Consider the following 12659-nt stretch of genomic DNA (forward strand, 5'->3'; position numbering starts at 1 on the left):
GAGATGAGAACCCAATGGCATGGGTCAGGGTTCTCTGGTCTGGCTAGGAGGGGACTGAGTCTCCAGGAGATCCAACCACTTCTTGGTTGTGAGAGCAGGGCTCTTCTCTATTCCCCATTGCCCACAGATGCTCCCAGCCCAATACCGCCACCCGAGGAGGTGACACGGTGCCAGGGGCATTGGACTTTCAGGAAACTCCTCAGGGTGAGAGAACTCTTGCCTGCCCTTTGAGTCATGGCTTCTGTAACTCTTCCTCTAAGAAGCCTTCCCAGACTACTTCCCTTAGATGCTTCCAAAGCCTTATCCCCATGTCTAGTCAAGCAATGGTCACATGGCCTGTAGGGACTGAAAATGCCTCTGGAGACATGTGACACATCTTCAGTGCCTGGCACCGGTTCCATACAGGCAGAGCTCAGTGGTTATCAGAGGGATGAATGGGCTCAAATCTGGGCTTTGCGGGGGCATTTCCCAGAGAGATTTTGTGACTGCTCAGTGCCTCAGTTTCCCCATCTGTGCAGTAGGAACAATCATGCTCAGCACCTAGAATCACAGCACAGAATGAATTGAAGTGGCCCCCTATTTGGTCTCTGGTGACATTAACCGTAGAAGGCCTCAGGCTGGCTCCAGGTGTTAGGGCCTTTCCAGTGTGGACAGATTTGTCCCAGGCTGGTTTCTTGTCATGTCCCACCTTATGTCTGAGGCCCACAGCTTGTCTACAAGGCTAGGATTTCACACCTGGCGTCCACATGGCCTGTCCCTTCTAGTGGACATTGCCCGGGCCTAAGGTATGGTTAAGACAGGTTATGCCCTAAGCCTTCCTAAGTAGGGCCCTTTGAAGTCACACCTGTGAGCCTCAGGCTAACATCACTCCATTCCACCCCCACCTTGGCTTGTACCTGAAGGCACGGATGGTGGTGAGTCCTTCCACAGTTTCAGCAAAGTGTGAGAGCAGAGGGAGCTGTGTTGTGTCGTCCAGCTGCTGCAGGTCCCTGTAGAACTGAGTGGTTAGGACAGCAGCCCGTGCTCAGCCTCAGCAGGGATGCGGGTACAACGCCAGGCTGGGTGACTTCGTCTCTTTAAGCCTCTAGTTCCCGCTTGCTGAGACCACAACACTGAGATGCTATGATGCTGCTGGGGATGCCGAAGAGAATGCTTAACCTGGAATGCTTCAACAGGGCCGGCTAACCATCCTAGGCAGTGCCCACCTCACATCTGGGACTGAGGTAGGGGTGGTATGTGAGTGTGTGTGTGTGTGTGTGTGTGTGTGTGTGTGTGTGTGTGTGTCTACCTCACAGGTTATAGGACAGCAGCCAAAGGAATGGACAGAAAGGCCAGATTTGACGTTCTCAGTTCCTTGTTGCCTAAGAACCACATTGGGCCTCAGGGCATCCTAGGCCAGGATCCTGGGTGGGGAGAGGAGGCTACAGGTTTCCATAGCAACAAGGGGCCCTCTTGTTCCCCACAGCCACATATCATACGCCAGGTAGGCCAGCTGGAAAAAAAGGAGCAGTATCCCTAGACACTGTTGTAAGAGCCAGCCATTGGAGGAACGGGGCGGACTTGTCCTCCCGGGCAGAGAGATGAAGTTTGCAGGACAGCTTATACTGCCGTGTGTATGTTTGAAAAGACGCAGCCATTTTGCTAATGCCAATGCAGAGTGTTCGCCCTGCGTGCTTGGAGATTCTGGGCCATTCAAACCAAAAACCATTCATATTTACGTCGACTCCTATGGGCAGGGGATGAGGATAAAAATGCATTTTTAAAACATGCATAATTATTATCACTGCCAAGCAGTACTTTGTTTCTTATCAACTAACTGCGTCACTCAGGAAAGGTACTTAACTTTTATGAACATGACCAGAAGTATAAAATAACAGTACGTTTTGGACCACAAATAAGGACCCAGGCCCACATGACCGAAGCCTACGTGTCGTGTTGTGAAATACAGCCTGATACTTCATGTTATAGGTCAGTAGAATGCATATACATGGACACGTATATGTGTAAGCAAACGTGTGTTCATGATGGGCAGGTGCTCTAGCCCTGAGCTATAACTCACTCCCAGTCTTGGTTCTTCCTCGATGTTTTCAAAATGCTAATTATGAGTCAGGATACTGATTTAATGGTGGTTGTAATTGGCAGTTTGAGTAACTGTGGCCTAGAGGGCCTTTTAAGTTTTCATTCTAATTTTTTGAATCAATGAGTCTAACAGAATCACTCTTAGGAAGAACTCTCTAGAGAAAATACTAGGATGCTTTGAGTAGGAAACATGTAAAGAGTGTGTGTGTGTGTGTGTGTATGTGTGTGTCTGTCTGTCTGTCTGTCTGTCTCTCTGTGTGTGAGTGTATGTGTGTCTGTGTGTCTCTGTTTGTGTGTGTGTATCTCTCTATGTGTGTATGTGTGTGTCTGTGTGTCTCTGTGTGTGTGTCTTTGTGTCTCTCTGTGTGTGTGTCTGTGTGTCTCTGTGTGTGTGTCTGTGTGTGTGTGTGTCTGTCTCTCTGTGTGTGAGTGTATGTGTGTCTGTGTGTCTCTGTGCGTGCGTGCGTGCGTGTGTGTGTGTGTGTGTGTGTGTGTGTTTCTGTCTCTCTGTGTGTGAGTGTCTGTGTGTCTCTGTTTGTGTGTGTGTGTGTGTGGTCTCAGTCTCACAAGGGCAAATGTGATCCATGAGAGTGCAGTCGAGGTTTCCAGTCGCACTGTGCACCCCTGTGGATTTGGAAGCGAGCTAATTCATCAAACCTCTCCTGCCTGGTGCCATCTGTCCCTCCCCAGCCCCCATTAGAGACCAGGCTGATTCCTAAGTCAGTTTGGCTCCTGGGATCATACAGTCCTCGTGGGAAGCATTTTGGAGTAAATGAATGAAGGGCACAAATACTGTTCCCCCTGCCCTAGCAATCCCGCTCCTGACCCATCTCCCAGGGAAATAATTGGGGTATGAACTGTGGAGCATGTGGGCGTTTCCTCCTTTTCTATTGGTCATTTCTTCTAATTTTTGAGAAGCACGACTCTATCACCTTTATGATGATGACTCAGGCAGATGAACCAAACTGCCATCGCAAAGGACTTCTTACCCCTGCTCCCACACATCACCCACCAGATGAGAAACGCTGCTGTCACCTGGACGCCACTCGGAAGTACTTCTGGATGAAGTAGCACACGACGGCGAGGGGTAAGAGGGCCACTAGGAACACAGGCGTGACGTAGGAGATGACAGCCAGGGCGGAGACACAGAGTAAGGTGGATCTGCTCAGGCACTCCAGCGTGGACGGGATATGCTGGGGGTGGGGGGAAGAGGAGACAGTGGAGACAAAGCCGTGTTAGACTCTTTGGAGTACCATCTGCCGCCATGTTTGTCTCTGACCTACCCGACTATCCTGCAAAGTCTCTGGGGGCAAGAGTCCAGACTGTTTTCTCACCATCTAGTAAGATGTCGATAAAGGAGCTATAGGCTGAACCCCTGCGAATATTCAGAATATTCTGGAACCTTCCTGAATGAGGCAGTGGAATCTTCAATGGAAGCCAAAGAGGCTTCAGTCTTATGAAGCTCTCAGGGGAGGCCCTAGGCCCCAGACCTTGAGGCAGTGTCAGTCAGAGCAGAACAGTGGGCTCCTCACACTGGTTCCTCACACAGGGGCTTTGAACATCTATGTCGGGGCCAGCATCTAAGAGGAAAAGCTTCCAGGGTTCAGGGGAAGCATGGCATAGTCAGTACCTGGTCAATGGTGTTACAGTCAGATGAAAATCTGTTCAGGATACTCCCCAGGGGCGTGGTCTCAAAGAACCTAAGAGGCAAGCAGAACCATTATTTACTGACTGATTAACTCTCCGTTTGGGAAACGAGGGCAGCTATTTAAATATTTCTAGAACCATCTGTGGGTCTGGCTTCCTAGGAGCAGCTGCTTTCCTGGATCCGCAGATAACTGGCCTGTGTCCTTGAGAATTCCTATAGCTAGTCAAAAGGGTGTTGGCTTCTGTTCACCCTTCCTGACTCAAACTCACTGTGACCACTGATACCCTCCTCGGCTTGAGTCTCTTGGCAGTTGGTCCCTCGGGACACAGAGCCCTCTCCCAGGAGAGCAGTTTCCCGGGGACAGTCTGTCAACTGGCTGACAGTGAGAAGCTATGCCAGCTGTCAGCACTCTGGCTGCGACCTGGAGTTGGCCCAACCAGCCAGAGAGCCTCTGAACTTCAGACTAGGGGCAAACAGAGGGTTCATTAACGAGGCCACCATGTCCCCCACCCCCAGCTGGAGTATGAAAGAGTAGCCAGGCAGAGGGGTAGCTGTGAGGTAGAGTTACAGAGGTCTGGTAGCTATGAGGCTGGGTAACCAGTGTGCCTATGCAGTTCCAAGTCAGTCTGACCAGCCAGCCGGGCATGATGTTAAAGCGTCTCGACACCTGGCACTATTAGGGCTCGGTTCCATCTCATTAGGGTGATTCAAACAGTTAATCCTACCCCCAGTGTCAGAAAGCACAGTCTACGGAGGGAGCGGGAGAGGAGGCAGTGGAACTTGTGGGCAGAGAGATTATACCTAGGGAAGGGAATTAACCTTCACCAGAAACGCAGAGAGGCTCATGTTGAAGGCTGATGTGACTGACTGATGAGCCAACCATGTAAAATGATCACAGGGGTCTTCTGAGTAAGCCAGTTCTCTTTGCTTCTTGTATAAGGACAGCATGCACACACGCACACACGCACACACACGCACGCGCGCACACACACACGCACGCACACACGCGACCTCCACAAGCCTGTGACATGGTGACCTGCCCTGCTGTGGTGGGGTCCGAGGTACCTCATGGGAGCCAGGATGATACGGTTGAGCAGGCTGCGATGCAGCCTCTTGGCCACCTTCAGTCCCGTCCACTCCACAGTGACAGAGGTGACAAGGCACAGCGCGATACCCAGGCTGCAGAGCACGGTGAATACCATGGCATAGACAGATTGGTCCAGGGCACATTCCTAAGCGGGAAGAGGAGGAGTGTGTCCCGCAGCCGTGTGCGGGTTCAGCCCTCCTTCTCTCCCTCCCTCCCTCCTTCCCTCCCTCCCTCCCTCCTTCTCTCCCTCCCTCCCTCCTTCCCTCCCTCCCTCCCTCCTTCCCTCCCTCCCTCCCTCCTCTCCACCAGCCCCGTTACGGGCTGCAGGTGTACCTGGCTGAGGGAGCAGTTCCTGGCGGCGGGGCTCAGGACCAGGGCACTGTCCGTCCACTTGGCCAGCCAGTAGTCAATGGCCACCAAGACCATGTGCTTGAGCAGCTGGGAGAAGACAAGCAGGGACAGGAGCAGGATGCCAGCAGAGGACAAATACTTGGTGCAGGCTCGCCATGGGATCTTGGCTCGCTGATGCAGCACAGAGGATAAGTTGTCATCTTCCTCGCTCTCGGCTGCCTCCTCTGCAGGTCGCAAGAACCCACCCTGAAGCTCCACAGATCACAACCCTCTGAGGGTGAACCAGGGGACATCTTATTCCCACTTACAGATGGGAAAACATATATAGAGAAAGAAGATGCTTAAAACAAGCCACATTACACGACCGTGTCCAGAACCCCCGGGCTTCAGTTTCTCTCTGTGTGACGGCTAATACTGTCAACTAGAATCCCCTATAAGACAAGCCTCTGGGCAAACAGAGAGGAGGTTACTTGAGGAGGGCAGACGTGCCCACTGTGGGCGGTGCCATTCCATAAGCTGGGGTCCTAAACTGAATAAAAAGGAAGAAGTGGGCTGAATACCCATGGCTCTCTGCTTCCTGAAGACACAGTGTATCTATCAGCCTCACTCCAGCCATCATGCTTCCCAGCCATGGTTAGACCATATCCCTAGACCTGCAAGCCCAAACAAACCTTTCCTAAGGTAGCTTCTTGTCAGTAGTTTGACATAGCAGTAAGGAAAGCAACTAGCATAACGTTGGTGTTAACTATGCCTCCAGGCTGGTGGTCATACCTTCCTCCTCATCCTCATCCAGCAGAAGGCCATCTCTTGAGGACATGGCACGGGGCAGGCCCTGAGATGGCTCTGGGGCTTTTCTCTCCATGACTGTCTCCTGAAAGACATATGGAGCCTGGCCACTGTCTTGTTTCCACAGTATGCTGTGGGAAAGTAGAGGTTAGGATGACTACCCTAGTGGCAATTGGCTTCATGTTGTTTCTATCTTAGGGAGGGCACACATGGACACATGCTCATCTCGACAGAATTAACTTCTCTTTGTCAACTAACATCGCCCCAACATCTCATGGGAGAATGTGCCTGTTGTGTGTGGGAAGAGGCCTAGTCTTGAACTTTCCACCCTCCTGCCTCAGCCTCTCCAGGGTGTGCACCGCCACACCCGTTTCTCCCTGTTCTTGGTCTCTGAGATTCAAGCAACTCAGACGGACACATGAATTGGCTAACACTCGCATTCCGCTGTCCTAGCTGTATTGATCCAATCGGGGTGAGCATGTGACCTGACTGAACTGTGAGAAGCACCCTCTGGCTGCAGAAAGGATCCCAGGGCTGCTGAGGCAGCACTGCCGCTGAGAATGTGGCTGCTTTGAGAGCAGTGGAGCAAAGCGACAGAGAGAGACAGAATCCTGGTGATGATCTGGTGACAAATGAAGCCACCGCTCTCCTGGGACATTTTGGTTTTGTGAACTGACAATTCCTTGCCTTGTCCTTGTCCTCTGTTTAGCTAGCTTGAGCTGATTTTCTGAAGCCTTTCCTCCACACGGCATCTGAGCGTCTGTGTGCACCTGATTCTGTCCTGGGTCCCTGCACAGGGGCCAGCTTTGCCCTTTGCCCCTGTCAACTCTACGCTGTCGTTTGGAGACTTCCTGGGGTAGGTAAGGGCAGGCAGGCCTGCGAGTTCAGATTCTGTTAGGACCTTCTATCCAGGGCGTCTGCGTGACCCCTATGTTCTCACCTTCTCCAGCTCTTGGTCCTGCCGGTTCATGAGGGTCTTCCAATGCTCAAAGAGCTGGCACTCAGACCTCTGGAAGTCCTTGAGTGTCCCCTCCCTCTGAATGGTGCCATCCTTCATAGCAATGATCTGCCAGGGAAGCCAGGAAATAGTTTGGCTACCTTAGAGGAGTCTGAGACGGGGGTGTAGCATTCTTTACGCTCTTTCAACAGCTACCTTAACCCGCTGCCTGTGCGGTCTGGCAGCCCACTCTCGACATAACACCACCCTTAGTGGGCGCCTTTGCAGAGCTAATCAGTGTACCCTGGCCAGCATGGCAGGTTGCCCATGGGACCCCATCAACCTCAGTTTCCATATGCCAAGCAGGCCAATTGTTTGCTGTCTTGAGCTATACCCGATGGTAGATTCCATCAGTTGGTGGTAACGCGCTTGTTAATCCAAGCGGGTGTGGCTGCTACCTTCCGGAACCCAGCAAACTCTGTATTTGAAGCACCCAAATGACTCCATCATACGGGATTGCTATAAACTGGCACCCATCCCACCCTGGGGTCCTGTGCACCCCCATGTCTGTCTTACTGGACTACTGTCTACTGTCGTTCGTTCTGAACTACAACCGCCTTGCTTCTGAAGCTGCTTTGCCTGCTTTAATAGCATTCTGAACTTTCTTCTTTCGGTCTTTTTCATGGCGGGGGAGGTTCGCCTTCCACATGGAAGCCTTATTTTGAGAGAAATTAATTAACAGGCCTATTTGGCTGAGACGTAAAGATCAGACAGAGTCTCAGATTGTGGCTGCTGTCCAGGGAAATTTTGGTTTAGGAGTAGGCAGGTGTAGATTTTTGAAGGTCCATTGTCTTTACCTTAGCATTACGTGGTTCCTAATGAGGTGGAGGCAAGAACAGGGTTGGGGGTGTTAGTCAGCCTGGGGCTTCTGTGGGAGCGCCATTGTCTGCAGCACTACTGCTACCGTTCCAGCATCCTCCACAGATGGAGGGTCCAACCCACTCATCCCGAAGGCCGAAGGCCAGGGAGTCGGCTCTCCCATCTAAACAGATCATGCACAGCCAGGGGAAGCAGGCAGGACAAGGCCTTGTAGACGGTAAGAATTGTCTACTTCTCCTCAGACTGTCTGGTGCTCCCCTAGGGTACACCAGAAGGGAAACCAAGGCAGGCTGGGGATGTCTGCAGGCCTGGGTGACACCAAGACTCTGGACTAAGTATTTCTTGGCCTGCACAAAATCACCCAGGGCAGCAGCCATCAACCATTGCTTCTGGGTCATATGGCTGATTCTTTTGAAGATCCCTCTCTCTCTCTCTCTCTCTCTCTCTCTCTCTCTCTCTCTCTCTCACACACACACACACACACACACACACACACACACACAGCTCCATAGTCTGTCCTCTGTGGCCCCTCACCCAGTCAGCATGAGGCAGGTACTGTAGCTTGTGGGTCACCAAGACCACTGTCCTCTTGTCATCCCGGAGCAGCTCGAGGATGCCAGCCTGCATTAGGTGGTCACTCAGATGGACATCCAGAGCCGAGAAAGGGTCATCCTGAGAAAGATAAGGTAGAGGCAGGCGTGTAGGGAACGGCAGAGATGAGCTGAACTCTCTAGAGTTCTAGCGAAGCCAATCTAGATATTGGTAAGGGTTAGCTACATGGCCCTGGACCACCCACCTAGCCTCTCTGGGGCTCAGATGTCTCAGTTATTTAAACAGACCTATCAAGCCGCTTCTTGTCTCCCGAGCCATCATGGCTACCCATCTCCCATGAAGCCTGAACTCCCCAGAACAGTCCCAGTCCCTCTCCAGACTGCCCAGTCTTCCTTCCTAGCCCCACTTCTCACCCAACCTTCCCAAGCTCCCTCCGTTCCAGGCTGCCAGTGAGCCCACCACTCTAGCCTCCGCCAGTCATTGCTTCTGTGTGGCCTGCTGTTCTGCCTTCTGCGTAGTGACTATTTTCCACCCACCACTCACCCAAGCACAGCTCCTTCTGTGTCTTGTCCTGACCAGCTCTTAGCTTTCCCATCCTCTCTGTCCCAGGGACAACCCTGTGCGAAGCCAGATCAGGTCATCTGCACATTCCTGCCCGGGAGGTCCCCAAGATCTCACACCCTGAACCTATGCCTGTTACCGATTAACTTAACAAATGGAGGAAAGTAGCCACTGGACTTTTATCCAACAGAGTTGTTTATATATAAGGTGGGACCTTGGATGGGCTAGAACGTCATAACTGCTGAGCGTGGGCCCGGTCTAAGAATGTATAGGTGAAGTATCACTCATAAGGAGAAGGGATAAAGCTAGGGTCAGAGAGCTGAGGTTCATTGAGTCTTTGTCCAAATGCCTCATTTGATTGATTCTTCAAGGTTCTCTTCTGGGAAGCCCTCCCTGGATTCTCCAGCCATCACAGCTGGCTCATGGTCTGGGCCACATGGCTTAGTTTTGAACTAGCTATATTTCCTGCACGTGTGTATGTCTGTCTCCCTAATCAAACTTCAAATCTCAGAGGTCAAGGGCTGGGTCTTAAGATTCCTTCAGTATCAACCAAGGCACCTAGCCCAGAGCTTGACATGAGGTAGTCAAGTTTTATCTCATGCTTGAAGGCTAAAGTGCTATGTTAAGAGGGGTTTGGAGGACAACTTGAGTTCCCTGGAATCATAACTCGGCAATTAATTAGTGTCTACCCTGAGCACAAGCTGGGAAGTGGTGCCATACAGTCCGTGTGTTTGCATTCTGATAGCTGAGCTGCATAGGTGTTGACGGCTGGGGCTGCCCTCTTGTCCTTTAGAGATGTAGTCTCTAACCACAGCTCACTTCCCCTCAAGGTTATTGAAAGGCTCAATGGTAAGCCCACAATAGGTTATCAGTACTGTACTAGCCTGCCTTAGTTTCTCTCTAAATAAAATAAAGGCAATATCTCTAGGATTTGATCCTGGTTAGGGAGGGTGTTGGATGATGATGGTGGTGGTGATGGTGATGATAATGATGTTAGGGAACCAAGCTAATGTTAGGGAACTAGGCAGGCAGTCAGAAATGAGGGCTCCAGGGAAACTTCATCTGGGACACTCACCAAAAAGACAACATTGGTGTGCTGGTAGAGGGCTCGGGCTACACTGATTCGCTGACGCTGACCACCAGACAAGTTGATGCCCTGTCATCAAAAGAGAGGAAAGGATCGTGCCCTCAGCCCCTCAGGCTCTCACTATGCACTTGGGGCTCTATGAAGAGATGTAGTCATCCCCCAGCTTGGAGTGGCTGACCTCTCCCATTAACCAGGATGCTGTATAAATACTCCTCCTAACTGAAGTGGTCTCTCCTGGATGAAGGAAGGAGATTTATAAGACTCAGGGAGCTAAGAAGCCATATGGTATTTTGTTACTAAGGAAAACTCACAAGGTTCAGAAAGATCCTGAAACTTAGAAGATTCATAGGGCCCTCCCCATGGTTATATCAGCAGAAACAATTGCTAAACTGCAGTGAGTTGTACAAGTTGCTGCAGTGGGCTTTGGGTGATGCAGCTGCCTTCAAGCCACTCATACTCCTATAATTAACTCCAACAGACTCATGGGTTCACTAAGACAGACTTGGGAAGAACTTTTAGTCTGTTATTGCTACCCTATGTGGGGTAAACAGATTTCTCTATGTCTCCCCAAGAAAAGTCACACAACACAGGATAATGGTCATCACAATTCTATATCACTTGAAGCTCTTCAGCCCCTTCCTTTATCCTGTCATTCATGAGGGCACAGTGGAAACATGGGTAGGGAGCAGGGGAGGCTGCCACTAACCCGTTCCCCAATCTGAGTCTGGTCTCCATGGGGCAGGATGTCTATGTCTGGCTGCAGGGAGCAGGCTTCGATGACCATCTTGTACCTGGAGAGTAAGGACAGGGGTGTCAGCTGATAGGCCTGGTCAGAGTGGGGCCTCAGTCCTTGCATGGTCATTAGTCTGTGGGTTACTGGGCTCTGATGAGTGATGGCTTTAATGCACTTCCTGCCTTGTGCAAGCAAACACCATGAGAACAGGAAAGAGCTAAGGTCAGCGCTTATACCGCCTGGGGCAAGTTAAATATTTGAAGGATGAAATTGTATGGGAGCAAATAGGCTGAGTGAGGGATGAGAGGGGGCTTATGGTCCCCGAGCGCTGGGAAATGCAGTCAGAGCTCATGCTGGGGCACCATCTGGGAAAACCAAATGAGTGTTTGGAGGTGGTAATGATGATGGCTCATCAAATATTTGCCTAGTCTGCTCCTAACGTCTTTTGACCAGCTCTTAGTCTGAACTGGTGCCAGGCAGCATCCATGGAGAGTTCAGAGTTTCTCGGTGACACATGTCCTTAGGCAGCTGTGGGCTGGCCTTGGGTAGGTTATTTTGACTTCAGAACCTTGCTTTCCTCATCCATAAAATGGGCATAAGAGTGTTACTGTGCTGGGTAAGGGCACACGCACGAAGAGCCTGGTACCCTTCTTAGACAACTGCTAAGTGATCAATGGTTGCTGACTACGGCAGTCATTAGGGAATGGTGTGTGTGTGTGTGTGTGTGTGTGTGTGTGTGTGTGTGTGTGTGGTGGGGACTGGAGATCATGGTGGGGAACTGAAAGGGTTAACCATGCCTAACTCAGTCCCACTGCTATCCTAGCTGGACAAGGCTGCACACCCTCTCCCTCCTCTCACGCAAGTGGAGGCGCTGCTGGAACCCGGGGGCATTTAGAATCTTTCCAGACAGACTAGAAAGTTGCCAGCTACACTGCAGGATGCCCAGGTGCCCAGGACTACACCCACTCCTCCCGAGTCTCCCTCCTGGAGGCTGTTACCGTTGCTTATTGAAGGGACTCTCGAAGGTGATGTTCTCCTCCACAGTGGCATTTAGCAGCCATGGTTTCTGAGATGCGTAGGCCACAGGGCCTCTGCTCCTGGAACAGACTGGTGGTGAGCGTGAGGGTCTTTTCTGGGTCTCATGCTCAGAGCGACTGTCTGGCCAATCAGTGGCTTAGGTTGGGGCGAGAAGGTGGATGTACTGAGGTAGCCAGGGCACGTGACAGGAATCCCTGGTGGATATTGGGTAACACAAGTCAAGTTCTTCCTGGTGGACCCAGACCTCCAAACAGATTTCTAGTTTTCCTCCAACACTCTTGGTGTCTCTGTAACCCCAGGGACACAGTCTGCAGCCACAGACAGGGGTACAGCCTGATTTAGGAACCTCACCGTTTGACCACGTGGGTTTACGAGGAGACCCTGGACTTGGCTCATTTGGAAAGGAGAGTGGGAAAGGCCCTGTGACATAGGCCTTTGCAGTAAAGTCTCCCAGGTCAGAGGAGGAGACCCTATAGAGCCTCTACCAGCACAGCTGCATCTGGGTTTGACGCAGTGTTCTGAGGCTTCAGGGCCTAAAGGACATCTTGAAAAGTCCAAGCCTCAAGTGGTTAGGTACAAGATTTTCATCCCCCCAATCCCCCTTCCCCAACCCCCGCCTTCTCCAGCCCCATCTCAACCCTGAGGCAGGGAGGAGGAGGATCCCTATGTATCACCAAACCAAGCCGTTCCTTAGCCCGGCTTCCTTACACCCTCAGCAGCTGCTGGACTCTACACAGAAGGACATTTTTACAGAAACAGAGCCAAGGAAGTGACATTCAGTGTGTGGTAGTTCCCAAAGTCCCTCCTTCCCACTCCCGTCCCCCCAGAAGCTGCTGAGAATGAACAAGCATGGCGTTCAGAGATAGGGCAGCTGGCCAGAGAGGAGCACAGAGAGTTCTTCCTGGGGCCTGCAGCTGCTCT

General features: G+C 51.6%; 1 protein-coding gene across 7 annotated transcripts in view; it reads right to left on the reverse strand.

The window, feature by feature from the left end:
- The window catches only part of Abcc8 (ATP binding cassette subfamily C member 8), an 81281-nt gene that overhangs the window by 7680 nt on the left and 60942 nt on the right, over positions 1 to 12659 (reverse strand). For 5 of the 7 annotated variants that reach the window (XM_008759320.3, NM_001412033.1, NM_001412034.1 and 2 more), the window contains 11 exons: positions 11699 to 11797; positions 10674 to 10758; positions 9956 to 10036; positions 8302 to 8439; positions 6892 to 7017; positions 5937 to 6036; positions 5148 to 5389; positions 4793 to 4959; positions 3710 to 3779; positions 3115 to 3272; positions 897 to 989 (listed from right to left, as the gene is read on the reverse strand). In XM_008759320.3, coding sequence (XP_008757542.1) covers positions 897 to 989; positions 3115 to 3272; positions 3710 to 3779; positions 4793 to 4959; positions 5148 to 5389; positions 5937 to 6036; positions 6892 to 7017; positions 8302 to 8439; positions 9956 to 10036; positions 10674 to 10758; positions 11699 to 11797 — 1359 coding nt within the window. The other 2 variants (XM_063281903.1, XM_039101882.2) reach the window with 2 other exon arrangements.

Source organism: Rattus norvegicus, chromosome 1 (genome assembly GCF_036323735.1).
Source record: "Rattus norvegicus strain BN/NHsdMcwi chromosome 1, GRCr8, whole genome shotgun sequence".
Taxonomy (NCBI): Eukaryota; Metazoa; Chordata; class Mammalia; order Rodentia; family Muridae; genus Rattus; species Rattus norvegicus.